At 37.3% G+C, this 15,878-nt stretch overlaps 1 protein-coding gene across 1 annotated transcript in view; it reads right to left on the bottom strand.

Annotated features, from left to right (window-relative positions):
- Window positions 1-13,478: 13,478 nt before the first annotated feature.
- Window positions 13,479-15,878, bottom strand: part of LOC150100593 (cell adhesion molecule Dscam1-like) — a 119,014-nt gene continuing 116,614 nt past the window's right edge. Inside the window, exon 10 of the mRNA XM_090401839.1 lies at window positions 13,479-13,564. Coding sequence (XP_090257965.1) covers window positions 13,479-13,564 — 86 coding nt within the window. The remainder of the gene's footprint in view (window positions 13,565-15,878) is intronic.

Here is a 15,878-nt window from a genome sequence, read left to right as displayed (position 1 = left end):
CTCCAGCGAGTTCTTGGCCTTCCACATGGCCTCCCACCCTCTGGCTTGGCAAAGAGGGCCTGCTGAGGGAACCTTTCTTGTGGCATTCTGATCAGGTGTCCGTACCAACGTAACTGTGAGCTTTCAACACGGAGAAGCAGCAGTTGAGTATTGAGGGTTCCCCAAATTGCAGAGCTTCTGACTCTGTTGAGTCTTGTCAGCCCCGCAACCCCTGGAAGGAACCTCATTTCAGCTGCTTGGATTCTTGTCCGCATTCTTTCGGTCATTACCCAACTCTCATGACCATAGGTGAGGATGGGGACATAGACTGTATTGAAGACAGCCAGTTTTGCCTTCTGGCTTAACTCCCACTTCAATACTACCGAACGGCCAAGCTCCCACAATATTGAGCTTGCTAAGCCAATTCGAGTATCTAGCTCAACATCTCATTTTCCATCATTCGTGAATATGGACCCAAGGTATTTAAATTTCTCCACCTGCCTCATTGGGACTCCACTTACATGTAGAGTGCACTAGGATGGTTGTCTTGAGACCACAAATGTTTCAGTTTTGGCCATACTGATCTTCATTCCGGCATCTGCACAAACAGCTACAAACCTATCCAGGGTCCGCTGGAGGCCATTTGTGGAAGAGCTAAGCAGAACTAGGTCATCTGCAAAAAGCAGATGTCCAATGCTACATCATCCAATTCTGACACACTCAGCTGTGCCTATCAATCTATCTGCCTCAGCTGTGCCTATCAATCCAGTCCATAAATATTATGAAAAGGAGGGGTGATAGAACACGTCCGTGGCAGAGGCCAACGGAGACTGAGAAAGGTTCAGACTTTGTGCTGTTTACCCTGACACAAAGCTCTGGGCATTCAGGGACTTGATGGCAGCTAATAGCTAGCCATCCACTCCATACTCCTGTACTACTTGCCAAAGCTTATCCCGAGGAACCCGGTCGTATGCCTTCTCCAGGTCCACAAAACGTGTAGACATTCTTGGCATATTCCCAAGATTTCTCAAAGACTTGCCTTAAAGTGAACATTTGGTCAGTTGTGCTTCTACCAGGATGAAAGCCACATTGTTCTTCCTGGAACTTTGACTAGCTATGCTCCTGCACCGTCTTTCTAAGCACCTAGCATATACTTTCCCAGGCAGGCTGAGCAGAGAGATGCCATGATAGTTACTGCAATCCTTCTGGTCTCCCTTCTTGAAGATTTGTATTATTATGCCTGTCTGCCATTGCTTTGGTGCTCGCCCAGATATACAAGCAGCCTGACACACTCAAGTCAGCCAGAGAACATCACGATTTAAGGCTTTTAGCATTTCGGGGCGAATTTCATCATCGGCAGCAGCCTTGCCTGATTTTAGCGATTTTATTGCTAAATGGACCTCTTCTGCTGTGAGACTAGTCATTACCCCGATCTGCACCTCTTGGATGTCCACAACTGCTGGGCCACCCGAGTTAAGAATGCTCTCAAAGTATTCCCTCCATCTGTGGAGGATATCCTTCTCGGTTGTTAAAAGTGCACCATCAGAGGCCTTAATTGCCCTTGCTGTGCACGATTTCCTCCCTCGAAAGCAGCGGATGGTCTGCCAGAATACTTTGTTTGTATTTGCACAGGATGAGTCTAATCTTTCTCCAAAGGATTCCCAAGCCTTCTGCTTTGCTGTCTTTACTGCCTCAGCAGCAGCTTTTCGTGCCTCAGCATACTGCAAATGCATCTCAGGTGACCTGACCCTAAGGCATGTTAGGTAGGACTCCTTTTTTGCCCGGACAGTTTTTTGGACTTCTTGGTTCCACCAAGGTGTCCTTATCTCACTGCCCATTGCCATGCCGAACCGCTTTCTGCCACAACATGAGAGTGCAGAGGCAGTGACAGCTGTTCTGAACAGCTTCCACTCCTCAGCATCTGCAGTATGCTTGGGAATCTCTTTGAACCTGGAGGAAATGTCATCTGCAAAATTCTTCCTCACAGCCTCATTTTCCAATGCCTCCCATTTCACATGGTGTAGCTGCTTAGGCCTACCTGCATTGATGGTAGCATCTGGTTTCTGAAGCCGTAGAATGCACACAACAAGGTGGTGGTCAGTTTACAGTTCTGCCCCTCTTCTCACACGAAAACATCCAACACTGAGAAAAATAGGTCTGCTGAGACTATAAAGAAGTCAATCAGAGACCTTTGTTCTAATGTATCCCTGTACCAGGTATACTTATGGACTTCTCGGTGCTGGAAGAATGTATTCATTATGGACAAGCTGTTAGTACAGCAGAAGTCCAATAATTTCAACCCATTCACGTTAAGGTCAGGGGCACCGTTCCTCCCAACCACACCTCTCCGTGTCTGGTCATCTGTTCCAACATGTGCAGTGAAGTCACCCATTAGCAGGAATGATTCCATGTCTGCCACCCTGTCAAAAGCAACATCCACTTCCTCTAGGAAGGCAGCGTATTCTGACTCCAGATTAGGTGCACAGGCTTGCACCACAGCCAAATCATGGTTTTTCATTTGAAGCCTTAACACACATACCCATCCCCCCCCCCAATGGGATCCACTCAGCAACACAGTCTGACAGCTGGGAGCTTGTGAGTATCCCCACACCTGCCTGAGCAGACATTGACAGGCTCACACCAGAGTAGTAGAGCTTCCACCCCTTATCCAGGTCGACAGTTCCAGAGCCTCTCCTCTTGGTCGAAGAAAGCCCGACTAAGTCTAGCCGGTAGTGCTTGGCTTCCTCGACCAGTTCCAACCCCTTCCCTGTCAGAGAGATGTTCCAGTTGCCTAAAGCCATTGTCGTTGCCATTTCCGTCTTTTTGCAGAACTGTATCTTCTCCAATCATTTCTAATATTTCTACATTAGTTTTTTTGGCAATCCATGGGATTCTAAGAATTCTTCTGAGGATCCACATCTCAAAGGCTTTTAGTTTATTTTCACAATATATTTTGATATTGTCTCCAGGTTTCTGCTCCATACAGCATTTGGATAGCCTAATTCTTGTTTTTGTGTGAATTTTCCTTGAGGTCAGAATGTTTTTCATGCTAATGAAAGTTGATCTAGCAATTTCTGTTCTTTTTAATATTTCCTTTTCGCACTTTCCATTCTTTGTAATTAGTTGACCCAAATATATATAACTCTCTATTTGATCTAAAGTATTTCCTCTGATCTTAATATTTATATCAGATATTTTCCCTTTTTCTCTTGTTACCAGTCTGGTTTTGGTTTTTTTGAAATTGAAATTAAGCCCATATTTTTCACTTAGCTTCAGCGTCTCTTCTAGTAGGTTTTGAAGATTTTTTTTCATTTTCAGCTAGCAGTACTGTATGATCTGCATATCTTATGTTGTTTAGTTATATTCCTGCCTCCTATGCTGACTCCTTTAAATTCTTCTAATTGCTGGAAGATATTTTCAGTATAGAGGGTTAAACAATATAGGAGAAAGAACACAGCCTTGTCTGACACCCTTCTTTACTGGGAATTCCTCCGAGATTTCTCTTGCTATTTTTATTGAAGCAGTTTGCTCCCAATATAGATTTATCAGTAATCTGGTATCTTTACCATCTACTGCTAAATTTCTGATGCATTTGATTAGTTGTTCATGTTGTATATTGTTAAAGGGCTTTGTGTAGTCAATAAAATATAGGTAGACTGCTTTCTGCTTCTCCAGATATCTTTCTATAATAGTTCTAATGTTGAAAAGTCCTTCTCTAGTTCCTTTATTTTCCTGGAAACCAGATTGTGTTTCATTAATTTCCATTTTGATTTTATGTTTATTTCTTTCTAGGATGATATATAATACATATCATTGTATAACTTTTGCTATCTGACTGATCAGACTGATTGTTCTGTATTCTTCACATTTGATTGTCTTCGATTTTTTAGGTATTGGTAGAAATGTTGAGTGCTTAAAATCTTTTGGCAGGTGTCCAGTTTCGTATATTTTGTTACATATGTCAGTGATCTTAGAGCCTTATCATCTAGAGCCCCTTTAGATATTCTGCCATAATTTCATCCATTCCTGGAGCTGAAACTGGTTTCAGTTTCCTGATGGCATTTGTTACTTCCTAGGTAGACCCCTCCTCCAAATCTTCTTGCATTGGCTTATCTATTCTATCATGATTGTAGAGTTCCTATGAATACTCTACCCATCTGTCCCTTATTTTGTCTTTCTCCATTAGGATGTTTCCACTGGTATCTTCAATGCAATGAGAGCCTACCCTTTGCAAGATTTGTTAGTTAGCTCCCTAACTTTTTCATGAAGTTCGCTGGTTTTGAGCTTTTTGTCCAGAAGTTCAGTTTCCTTGCATTTGTTGTTTAAGTTCTTGTATTCAGGACGATTTTTATGTTTCTTTCTTTCCTCTGTCATTTTCAGTATCTTGTCATTCATCCAGGATTTACTCATTTTCTTCTCAAATTTGGGAATTGTTTGTTTTACTGCCTTTTTTTATGCCCTCTTTAAATTTCTGCCATCTATCCTCAATCTCATCTTTAGGGTAAGGATACTTGGTGGGATCAGGAACATTGACAGCAGTCGATTGCACCAATTCCTTTAAAAATTTATCTTGTATTTCTTTAATTTTATTGCTGCTTTAATGACCACAGGGTTGTGGTCTGATCCAATATCAGCCCCTGGGTATGTTTTGGCTTGTAAGATGTTATTCCAGAATCCTTTTTTAACCATTATATAGTCAATCTGGTTCCTACAACTGTCTCCGAGACTTTTCCATGTGTAAAGTCTTCTAGGAGGGTGGCTAAATAAAGTATTTGCCATTACCAGAATGTTTTCTTCACAGAACTGTATTAATCTTTCTCCACTTGGAATTCTATGTCCCAGGTCCTGGTTTCCCATGCAGGAAGAGATCTTTTCCGAGATAGATTATTTAGATCTCCCATAACGATGGTTATGTCATCTGATTTAAAGTTGTTTAGTGCATTTTGAATGTCTTCATAGAAACATTCTACATCTTCATCTGGATAATCAGAAGCAGGTGCATATATTTGGACAATAAAAATATTAAAATGTTGAGCTGCAATTTTTAATGCAATTATCATGTCACTTATGGGCCAAAATCCAAGTAAGGATTGCACAATCTTATTTTTTAGTACAAATGCTACTAAAAGAATATATAATTGAATGGCTCTTTCTGTTTATTTTTGCACTATTAGTCCATTTGACTTCATTGATACAAGCACTGTCAATTTTCATTGCTTCAAGTTCTTGTATAAGGTTATTTAACTTCCCAGCTTCATATAAGGTCCATACATTCCAAGTTGCAAGCCTTAAGAGAAGATTCTTGGTTTTCAGATGTGAAAGATCAGAAGATACCCTCCCTGGAGGATTTAAGGTATCTTCGTCATAGGCTGTTTTCATAGTATCCTTATCTTGCGTTCCTGAGTTTCTTTCTCTTCTTCCCTGTAATGTTTCCAAGAGGCAGAGGGTCCAACCTTGTCTCTATTGCTTAAATCCGTCATGGTTCTCTGTTTCATGGTTTACTGCGGAAGGTTATGGGGGAGGTTTCTGTCTCTTCCATGACTGGCCACGTCCCTGTTTTGTCTCGGAGTGTGCCAGGACTATATCACAGTTTGCTGTCATGCCTTCATTACCATTGTCAAATTAAATTTTGGTCATCTGCTAACTCAGCCATTCCAGTCTTCAATTGCAACAAGGAGGAGACACTCTCCTTCACTACAGTATAAAATGCTGATACCCTCACTTAGTTTTGCATGCCAGTCGAGGCATGGTCCCAGGGTGTGGCTGCTGGTGCACTCTACCAGCTACTTGGAGCCATAAGTGAGAGTTGTATGAGCAGTGGGGACCAATTCCACTCAGTCACCAAATATTTTGATGTGACTGCTGAGCAGGCAGAGGTGCTACCCCTATTACCCATACCTTACACCCCAATGTCTAGTTAGGGATGAATAAAAATGGTGTCATTGGTTCTATTTTTTTTTTTTTTTCCCATCGAGTCCACAGTGATGGGGATACTCTTACCTTGACATGTTGCAGATCTTTCCTGTTCGGCAGATTCCTCCCTCGTTTCACATTTCAGCAAGATGATACTCCACCACACTTCCATTAAGATGTTACTACATTTTTGAATGAGACTTTTCCTGGCCATTGGATCAGAAGATTAGGCCCAGCTACCTGTCCACCTAGATCTCCAGATATGATTCCATTGGACTTTTACTTTTTTTGCATGGGCCGTTATTAAAGACTGTGTGTACCAGAGAGAAGTTTGAGATTTGAAACAGCATATCATTGCAAATGTTGCTCTAGTAATGCCTCAGATGCTTGAAAACTCTTGGCAAAAACTTGAGTATCATTTTGATATCTGTTGAGCTACAAAAGATGTCCACATTGAACTTCACTCAACTGTTTGTTCACTTTTCAGTATATGATATCCTCAACAGCCTTCTGTAATGCCACATCTCAAAAGCAGTTGCCCTTTTCCTATCAGACTTGTTTAGGTTCCAGCTCTCACATCCATAAGTCACTGTTGGGAAAAACAGCTACATATAGAATCCACAATATTGTTCCTCTGGAGATAGGTCCATCCTTCCAGATTTTAGACAACTTTTACTGTTGTTTTTGTCATTCCAACATCTAATAGCAATTCTTCACATCAATAATGGATACCAGGTACTTGAATTTGCTGACTTCCTCAATTCTTTCTTCATTAAGGTACACTTGGCTTTCAGGAGCTTTGCTGTGTATTTCCTTTAAGAACCATAATTTTTGTCTTGCTAGGATTGAGCTAAAGTCTTATGTTCTTACTAATCTCATTAACTTTCTCAAGTTATTTCCTAGTTCTTCCTTATCATTACAAAGGAGTACTGTATCATCAGCTTACCTCTGATCAATCTATCACCTACTCTAATTCCTGTCTTAAGCTCATCCAATGCTACATGCATAATATACTCAACCATACTAAACAGGTGAGGAGAAAGCACACATCATTGCCTAATTCTCTTTCCAACCTGAAGCCAATCAGTTAACCCAACACCTGTTTTTACATGGCTTCTTGCTTACTGTATATGTTAGCTATCAACCTGGTAATGTGTTAAGGAAAACCCATTATTTTCTATACTTCTCACAGTTTCATGCTGAACGCAGTCAAAAGCCTTTGGAGCAGTCTTATAGAATATTACCATAGAGAATCTAAATTCTTTATACTTTTTTGATGATCTAAGGCAAAGGATTGCATTTCTGGTCCTTACTTTTCCTAAAACCTGCATTTTCCTCACGCATCACCGCCTCAACTTTGACCTCAATCCTATTTAGAATGATATTTATTAAAAGCTTTCTTGCACGAGAGATTAAACATTATGTATTAAAAGAGTTAAAAATATTGAAAGAATGGACGACACCATATTTTATGCTGGACTTAATTGAACTCAAAATTTTGCATTTCTGATTTTGCATTTTCCGAAATGAAACACGAATAGAACAGAAGTTAATAAAATAGACTGTATTTTATTTTTTTTAAAGCTATAATTAAAAACGTTCAAGAACTAAGATACTTGCCATGTATATATACAAATCCAGCGGCATGACTGCGTGTTTGCCATTTTGTGGAAATCATCATCAGGATAATTAGCTTTTTCCCTATCTAAAATCTAAGAATTCCACAAAACAGTCAGTACACCTCATGTTTCTGGCTTATTAAAAGTTTCTTTGTTCTTTAACACTTTCATTGCCAAGCTGAAAATTGGAATTTCGTGTGGTGGCCAAATTTTTTTCATCTAGTTAGCGACGTCCACGCGATAACGCGTGATCGGCCGCTTGGTTGGAGCTCGCGTCGCGCGATATCGCGTGATTGGCAATGAACGTGTTAACTTTTGGGTTTTTAGACTTTAATTCTTAATTATAAAATCCACGGTCAGTTTGATTCATTAGCTTCTTTGTTGCTTGTTCTGTTCAATTTTCATTTAGATTATTGGATACATATTTCTATCCCCAATGTTTGTTCTTCATCATCAACAATTTCGAAAATTATCTATTGTCTTAAGTCTAGTACTAAATAATATATCATTTCCTTTCATTATTTAGTAATATATTAAAATTAAGCAATTTTAGCCTTAAGTTTAGAAATATTTCAGACAATAACGTTTATTGTTAGTGACCATGGTAATGTTTGCCTTCTGTACTCCGCTTCCTGTGTGCCAATTAAAATCACTAATAGTCGAGACATTTTCCAACTGACAGGTCGCAGGTTTTAATCTCGCCATTAAGCGAACATGTTTATTATTGTTTTTAGCCAGGAGATTAAATTTAATTGCTTAGTGTAAGACCACCACTCTGCTTATTGAGACCTAAAGTGCCTTGAAAAAGTTCCATATTTGGTCTCTAGAGCTGGGTTTTCAGACTGTATAAATATAATATATACAAGACTAATAATATATTAAAATATATACGAGACATATAATATATTAAAAATATTTTAAAAAATCAGTTAACTTTAGTCCCCTTATAGGGAGTAGGTGAGGCCGTTTTAGCCCTGTCTAACTTTTGGAGACTGAATGGGTAGTTCAGTCTCGACTGGTAGCCAATCAGAGATAGCTGTCCCAAGGAACAGGGGTATAGTCGGGCCAGGACGACGCCCGGGTACTTTTTTAAAACTATCAAAAATTTTAAATTCATTATAATAAATTATCATCATCATCATCATGCGTATCAAGGATTTAGGCCTAGCATGGCCTGTTCCGCCCTTAGAAGTCATTGTTGAATCGTTTAAGAGGACGTCCTGGTTTTCTTTTTCCTAATGGCTTGTACTGTAAGGCTTGTTTTGGCAATCTTTCTGTTTTCATTCTTTGAACGTGTTCTATCCATTTATGTTTATATTTTTTAATTTTTTCTATTACTGGTTCTTGGTTTAATTCTTTCATAATTTCTTCATTTCTTTTGTGATCAAATAGGGTATACTTTGCAGTTTTTCTCATAAACTTCATTTCTGCTGTTAATCTGTTTGTCTTTTTGTTTTACTGTTCAGATTTCGCTTCCGTACATTAAGACTGGTAGGGCTAATGTATTGTATACTTTCAGTCTGGTTTGTTTCTGAACTAGGTTTGGTTTAAATATAGAGTTAATTACACCTGTTATTTTTAAACATTTTGCAATTTTTACGTTTATATATTTTTCATTTTCATATGTGATCATACATCCTAGGTAGTTAAATGAATTCACCTGTTCTAAGATCTTGTTATCTATTACTATTTTAGTTCTTGCTGGATCTTGTCCTTTAAAGGCCATAGTTTTTGATTTTTCTGTTGATATTATCATATCATAATCTTTGGATACCACATTTAGATCTAAAATAGCTTTCTGTAAGTTATCTTCAAAATTTGTAATTATTATTTGGTCGTCTGCAAAGAGGAGAGTGTTTAAGTTAACTGTAGGTGAAAGTTTAATTGCTTGATGTAAATTTTTACTCCATTTTATTATTATTTCATTTAAGTAGATATTAAAAAGAGTTGCTGAGAGGGGGCATCCCTGTCGGACCCCTTGGCTTATCTCTCGCGTATATGATAGCTCGTGATTTAATCTTATTTGTATTTGATTATTTTCATATATACTTGTGATAGCCTTTAGGATATTATTTGATATTTGTCTTTCTTTTAATATGTTAAATAATATGTTTCTTTTAACTTTGTCAAATGCTTTTTCAAAGTCAATAAATGCAATATGTGTTTCTAAATTGTATTCTCTTCTTTTCTCTATTATTAATTTTAGCCAAGTTGTACCAGGTTCTGTACTTGTTGAGCAGCGAAGAGACGGCTCAACAAGTGCCGCCATCACGTGGTCCCTGACTCTAACAATATTTTTAATGTCTGAAATAGTGTGGGTTCTACAGTTGATTTTCTTGAGTTTACGGGACGAAAAACCCGAGTTTCCAGCAGAAAAAAAAAACACATCTTGCTCGTACCAGAGATCGACTAACTCGGGAACTGGTCATAAAAAGGCTTAGAAAAAATTCCTCTGGACCGCGACGAATCAGACTAAAGACGTGGCCTAGAAAGTAACGAACGAACTTTCTGCAGGCGGTTCAGCATTGAGTGCAAACACCACTTCCACTGAGCTATAGTACATATTATATTATATTATATAATATAATATGTACTATTAGGGTTACTATACGTCCGTATACTTATTACAGGCAGTTTATATTTTAAGTGCCCTGCCCGTGTCCGTACCGTATACTTCCGTAAAATAAACGAAATTTTCTTTTTTTTTTGTATAAAAATCTAACAAGAAAATAAAACAACACAAAAACGATTTTTATTACATAGAAATATCGGGGAATCACATGAATCACCTGATCCAATTCCTTATGTCCCTTTTACTCCCTATTCCTATAGTTTCAGTTGTATTATGTCATTCATTCAGTGTTGTGCATGTTCGTATTATCAATATTCGGATAAAAGGTTGCGTTAGCGATTGATCTAATTTTATAAGTATTTAAAATAATTCGTGATGTCAAAAGAAAAACTTCATAAAAAATGCTTCATAAAAGAAAGTCCCGAGTTAGTCAATCTCTGGTATGGGCAAGCGGGTTTTTTCTCCCGGAAACTCGGATTTTTAGTCCCATAAACTCAAGAAAAATAGACTGTAGAACCCACATTATTTCAGACATTAAATATAAATATACTGTGTTAGGGTTAGGGACCACGAGATAGCGGCACTTGTTGAGCCGTCTCTCTTCACTGTGCTGCTTAATTAGTGATAGCATTAGGCCAGCTATCTCTGGTACCAGTGGAGATTAAACTGTCCACTCAGTCGCCATAAGTTAGATTGGGCTAAAACGGCCTTGCCTACACCCTATATGGGAATAAAAGGCGTTAGCTGATTATATATTTTTAATATTTAAATTTCTGAAGCTAGAACCAGAAAATGAAGAGAATGATGCAATTATTTTTTGTGCAACAGTAAATTTTCTCTTGGATTTGGTGGTCGGCATGCCATTGTTAAATGCATAGACACTTCAAACACAAAAGGCTGTACGAGCAAGTAACATTAGACTCTCGATGCATTTTTCAATAACAAAGCCGAAATCTGCTCCTGCAGCTAAAGAAACAACATTTTATCACACAGTGACCAAAGTTTTAAATCATGTGACTATCAGTTGAAACTTATTTCAAAACTTTATGCCCCAAAATATTCCAGTGTCCGAACAAAAACAGAGATCATAGCCAAAAACGTATTTGTGGCTTTTGTAATGGATAAAATAGAAGATGAATTAAATAGTACCAATTTTGTTACTATATCTGTAGATGCCTCCAACAGACTACATATGAAACTTGTACCCGTCTTAACTAGAATATTTGTTCCACACTTTGGAGTCAAAGTACGACTGATAGCATTTGATAATTTAATAGGACAGACAGCAGATATTTTGACCCAACATGTGACTGAAACTTAAAATATTTGATATAGAAAATAAACTTGTGTACTGTGCAGATGACATAAATACAAATTTTGGGAGAATGAAAATACTGGGCAAAACTAACGTTCATCCAAAGTTACAACAATAAGTGGGCAGAAAACGTTTAGGAATTGGATGCTGTGCTCATATTGTAATTAAAATATACAGGCATTTTCACATTTTTTAAAGTAAGAGTAGAAAAGCTAAAAGAATTTTGTGTGTTTGCAGAGATTGAGTACAAAAACGTATTGTCACACAGTACTGTAAGATTAATTCTGCTACCTGCTCTGCAATGGATTCTTTTGATTTGGGTAGGATTGAAGCCTTACTTCCTTTCACAATGTGAAATTCTTGCTCCAAACTAATCAGAAACAGAAACTTTTTTGAAAATCCACTCAGTGAATTATTAGCGTCCGTATTTTGCTTTCAAGAAATATGGTAACCCTAGTACTACAGGCTTTTCGCGAGTGGGGCTTTCAAAATTGACATCGCCCTACTGCCTTTGGAGAATAAAAGGCGTTTGCAGATTTTTTAGCGGATCGGGACATATAAGCAACTGTATTTCCATAAAAGCTGTGATATTGTTCATGCCACAGAACTTTATTTTTCTTGATTGTTTTGAAATATAAACAGAAGTTCATTTAAAATCATAAAATTTTTAATGTTATTATTTGAAACACGTGAAAATGGATACTTTCAGTTTAAATGCATGTATTTTGATAAGATGTGATATTCATTAATATAACAGGCCGAAAATATTTTTGTGCTTTCTCGACAATCAAATATATGAGGAATCTCGTTTCAGGCAAAGGCAGTTACAGCGAGAGAAATAATTTATGAAAAGATATTTTCATTCAGTTACTAACAATGGATTAGCAGTCGTAAGGATATTATACAGGGTGGCCATAAATTAACTTTCCCTCTTTGGAGGTATCTGTAGCTAAAACTGATACACGGAATGAGACCACATTTTATACTGAGACTTTTGAAGGCATGGGGGAGATGAATTCACCGGAAAAAAGATTTAGTACCAAAATTCGCCGATAAGGGAAATTTTGGCGCTGGAGGAGCTGAAAGCAGTCAAATATTTGCAGTAAACGCAGGTAGAAAGAATTATGCAGATTTTACTGTGCGTACATGACAGCAGCACCACCAATTCCAATTAAAAAGGGATTGGGAATGTTCAGGCAGTTATTCGAATGACTGACGAATTGTGCTCAATATGCGTCCTACCTTGCCTCAGCATGCTTTACTTGTTAAGTTGTTTTACCTTAAACAGTGCAATGCCGTAGCGACCCTTCGGGAATTTAGAAGGCTTCGTAACGAGCATACAGGTTCTATGTCAGCTGTAGCACTGAGAGCTATGATTAAGAAGTTTGAAGAAACTGGATCACTAGGAGTTAGTCCTGACAGAGGACGGAAAGCAGTGCAAGAAGAGACAGTGACAGACGTTGCTACTGCGGTGTTCGTCGAGAGAGGGATCAGTACTGATGAATAAAACATTATTTCGTGTGAGTTCAATCACTACATTAATTTCTGTGTCTCTCGCAAGTTGTTGTTTTTGTTTAATTATTATTATTTTTATTATCATTGTAACGTGCCACATATCTAGCTGGAATGAGTGACGCGGCTATCGCTTCCATTTTATCTGCCTTTAATGTAATTATCCGCTTGTTTTCGGCTCCGCCCGCGCCAAAATTTCCCCTATCGGCGATTTTTGATACTAAATCTTTTTTTGGGGGGGGGGATTCATCTCCCCATGCCTTCAAAAGTCTCAATATAAAATTTGGTCTCATTCCGTTTATTGGTTTTAGCTACAGATGCCTCCAAAGAGGGAAAGTTATTTTATGGCCACCCTGTACTATATAGTAGCACCTTTTCTAGCCACAGCTCCAAATGCATATAAATGAAAGTTATATGTATACCATTAGATTTATGAAGGCTATAGCACTCGAAGCATGGTCGTTACTTTGTGTTGAGAACGTAGTTGAAGTAGCTGGCTGCTTTCTTGAAACGTAATCATATCATTTAGATCTACAACTTTTTTTTTCTATAAATGTTGATGAGTTCGCTAAACAGCTACATCTAAAAAAACGAACTTCTTATCTTTTATCTGAATATACTGTGATTCACGACATCGATTTTTTGAAACATACCCTAGAGGCATTTATGCATTATAAAATGTACTCTTTAATATAAAAATCATTCTCGCAGTCCATGCACTTACTATTTGGAGACGTTTTTATGTCATTTCTTAAATAATGACAAACTTATTGCTCATGATCCGCGCGGAAGTCAGTATTATTATTTGCAGGCTGAAAATATCACTTCCAAGCCTGTTGGCTCGTTGGAAGTGGCCTTTGTATCCTCTGTGTTATGCTAGACCATCGTTAGTTGATTTTTAAGAATATAAATGTGTCCATTATACATCTACTCAATTATACTTGATGGTCATTCTTAAATTATAATAAATTTTGTATTTTTACAAGACTATGATCCTATTCGTATTTCCCGTTGCAAAGTTTTAAATCCTCTTCCCTTTTCTCACCATGTCACAATTTAACCCATATTTTCATTTCAAAATCTATCATATTATTATTGTTGCAGTAAGTACTTAGAGAAATAGTATCATATTTCGAAATCATGATAAAGCAGTAATGGAGTCTGTTTGTATTCGGCATTTTTTTTGTCAAAATTTTTAAAACATGTTTGAGTGCTGTTTATTGAATCTGAAAATTCAAATTAAGAAAATGTTTCAACTTGTGATGTGCGTTATTTCAGGATTATCCCAGGGGAGAATATCTCTCCTTGATTTTTTATTTTATTTTTTATTTTTTTGAGTTCTAGTTCTTATATCACTATCCCCCATTCCCAACACACTTGTTTAGCTGCTCCAACTATTGAGTACTCTATAAAGTCACAAAATTTGGAAGATGAGTCATTCACTGGTTCTTATTTATCCTGTTTATTAAATAGAGCTTCGACAACACACGAGTTTATGGGCGTGTTCAGGAACAGTCAGTGAGAGAGTTATGTACTCGCCCAAGAACCTTCTCCCCCTCAATTTTTTAATGATATGTCCCAGTAAGTCATTAGGAGTTCCATAAGGTGACTTTTTTTTTTTTTACATTAAATTTTTGTTACTGGAATGGTCCTTTATATTAGGCATATTCTTCTGTATTTTCTTAAAGTTAAATGTTGTTTAGAGAGTTATTTTTTTATTAAATAAAATATTCTGTTTTGCCAGCTACTGGCCAATTGGTAAAACCTCCTTGCAACGAGCTTATTTGTCTACCCCTGTACATATATAGCACTCACGCACACACCAAAGGAATTCGTCTGACAACAGGGTTAAGAAAAAATGAACAAAGTGACAATAAAATATGTTACGGATTGTGAAATGCACCTAGCAAGTTAGATTTTATATCCATAAATTATTAAATTAACTTAGCAATAATCTAATTATTGCTCTCACTTAGTCCAAAGTGAATTTTAAAATCATTTTAAAATACAGCATTGACTGAGTAATTTACTTGAAGTAATGGAGAATTAAGTACTAATAAGAGGTCAATGAAAATTGTCTAGCTGTTAATCAGCATCTTACTCCAGACCTATTCTCTTCATTAATATGATTATTATTATATTCTGTTATTACTCAAAGGAAGCCTAGAAACAGATGAATGCAATAGATAACTTACATCTTCTCATTGTCCCTATCGTGCGTTACTGTGGTTTGATTTTTCTGAGATAAAGGGTTAAAAATCCAAGTTTCAATTTATTTTTTTCTCACAGAAAAGGCAGAAATACTAGTTAAGGTTTTTAAAAAAATGGAACAAGAGATGATAATGGCACTGATAATCTTCGACTAACCTATTTCCAAAAATATTACTCAATTGGGAAATAAATGTTAATAAAGTGAATATAAAAAAAAACAACAATAATGATGAATATGGTTGAAATCAGTTGCTGATTAACCATTAAAGAATTTTAATTATGACTATTATTAGGTCGAATGAGGTGATTGGAATTACAGCCAAAACAACTACGGCTGTGAGGTCCGTTTATTGTGCATGTTAAATATGTGTGTGTGTGTGTGTGTGTGTGTGTGTGTGTGTGTGTGTGTGTGTGTGTGTGTGTGTGTGTGTTCTTTGGCTGTTTTGAGTTGAAGGGTGATTAAAAGCCTGAGTTCTTAGTATGAAGAATTCTGCTGTCTCTTATCTCCATATGAAACCATAACATTCCTTCAGTTGGAAAGTCCTTATAAAGATTCTTCTCGTTTTGACGGGATTCGAAGCCAGGTCTTTCGAAATGAAGGGTAAATGTCAATACGATCTTCACAATGACTCTTTCTGCTTAGAAAGATCGGGATTGAAATCTCACTCTTAGATATAAAAATCTGTAAAAGTTTTCAGTGGAAGGTGAGTTTGCCGGTTTCAAACTAAGTCGGCAGGGCTTTTTCCTCCAGAAACTC

The sequence above is a fragment of the Typopeltis vanoorti genome, chromosome 12, assembly GCF_054136105.1.
Source record: "Typopeltis vanoorti isolate ZY-2024b chromosome 12, IOZ_Tvanoo_1.0, whole genome shotgun sequence".
Lineage (NCBI taxonomy): Eukaryota > Metazoa > Arthropoda > Arachnida > Uropygi > Thelyphonidae > Typopeltis > Typopeltis vanoorti.
The sequence above is the reverse complement of the archived record's forward strand: the minus strand, read 5'-3'. Positions and strand labels throughout refer to the sequence as shown.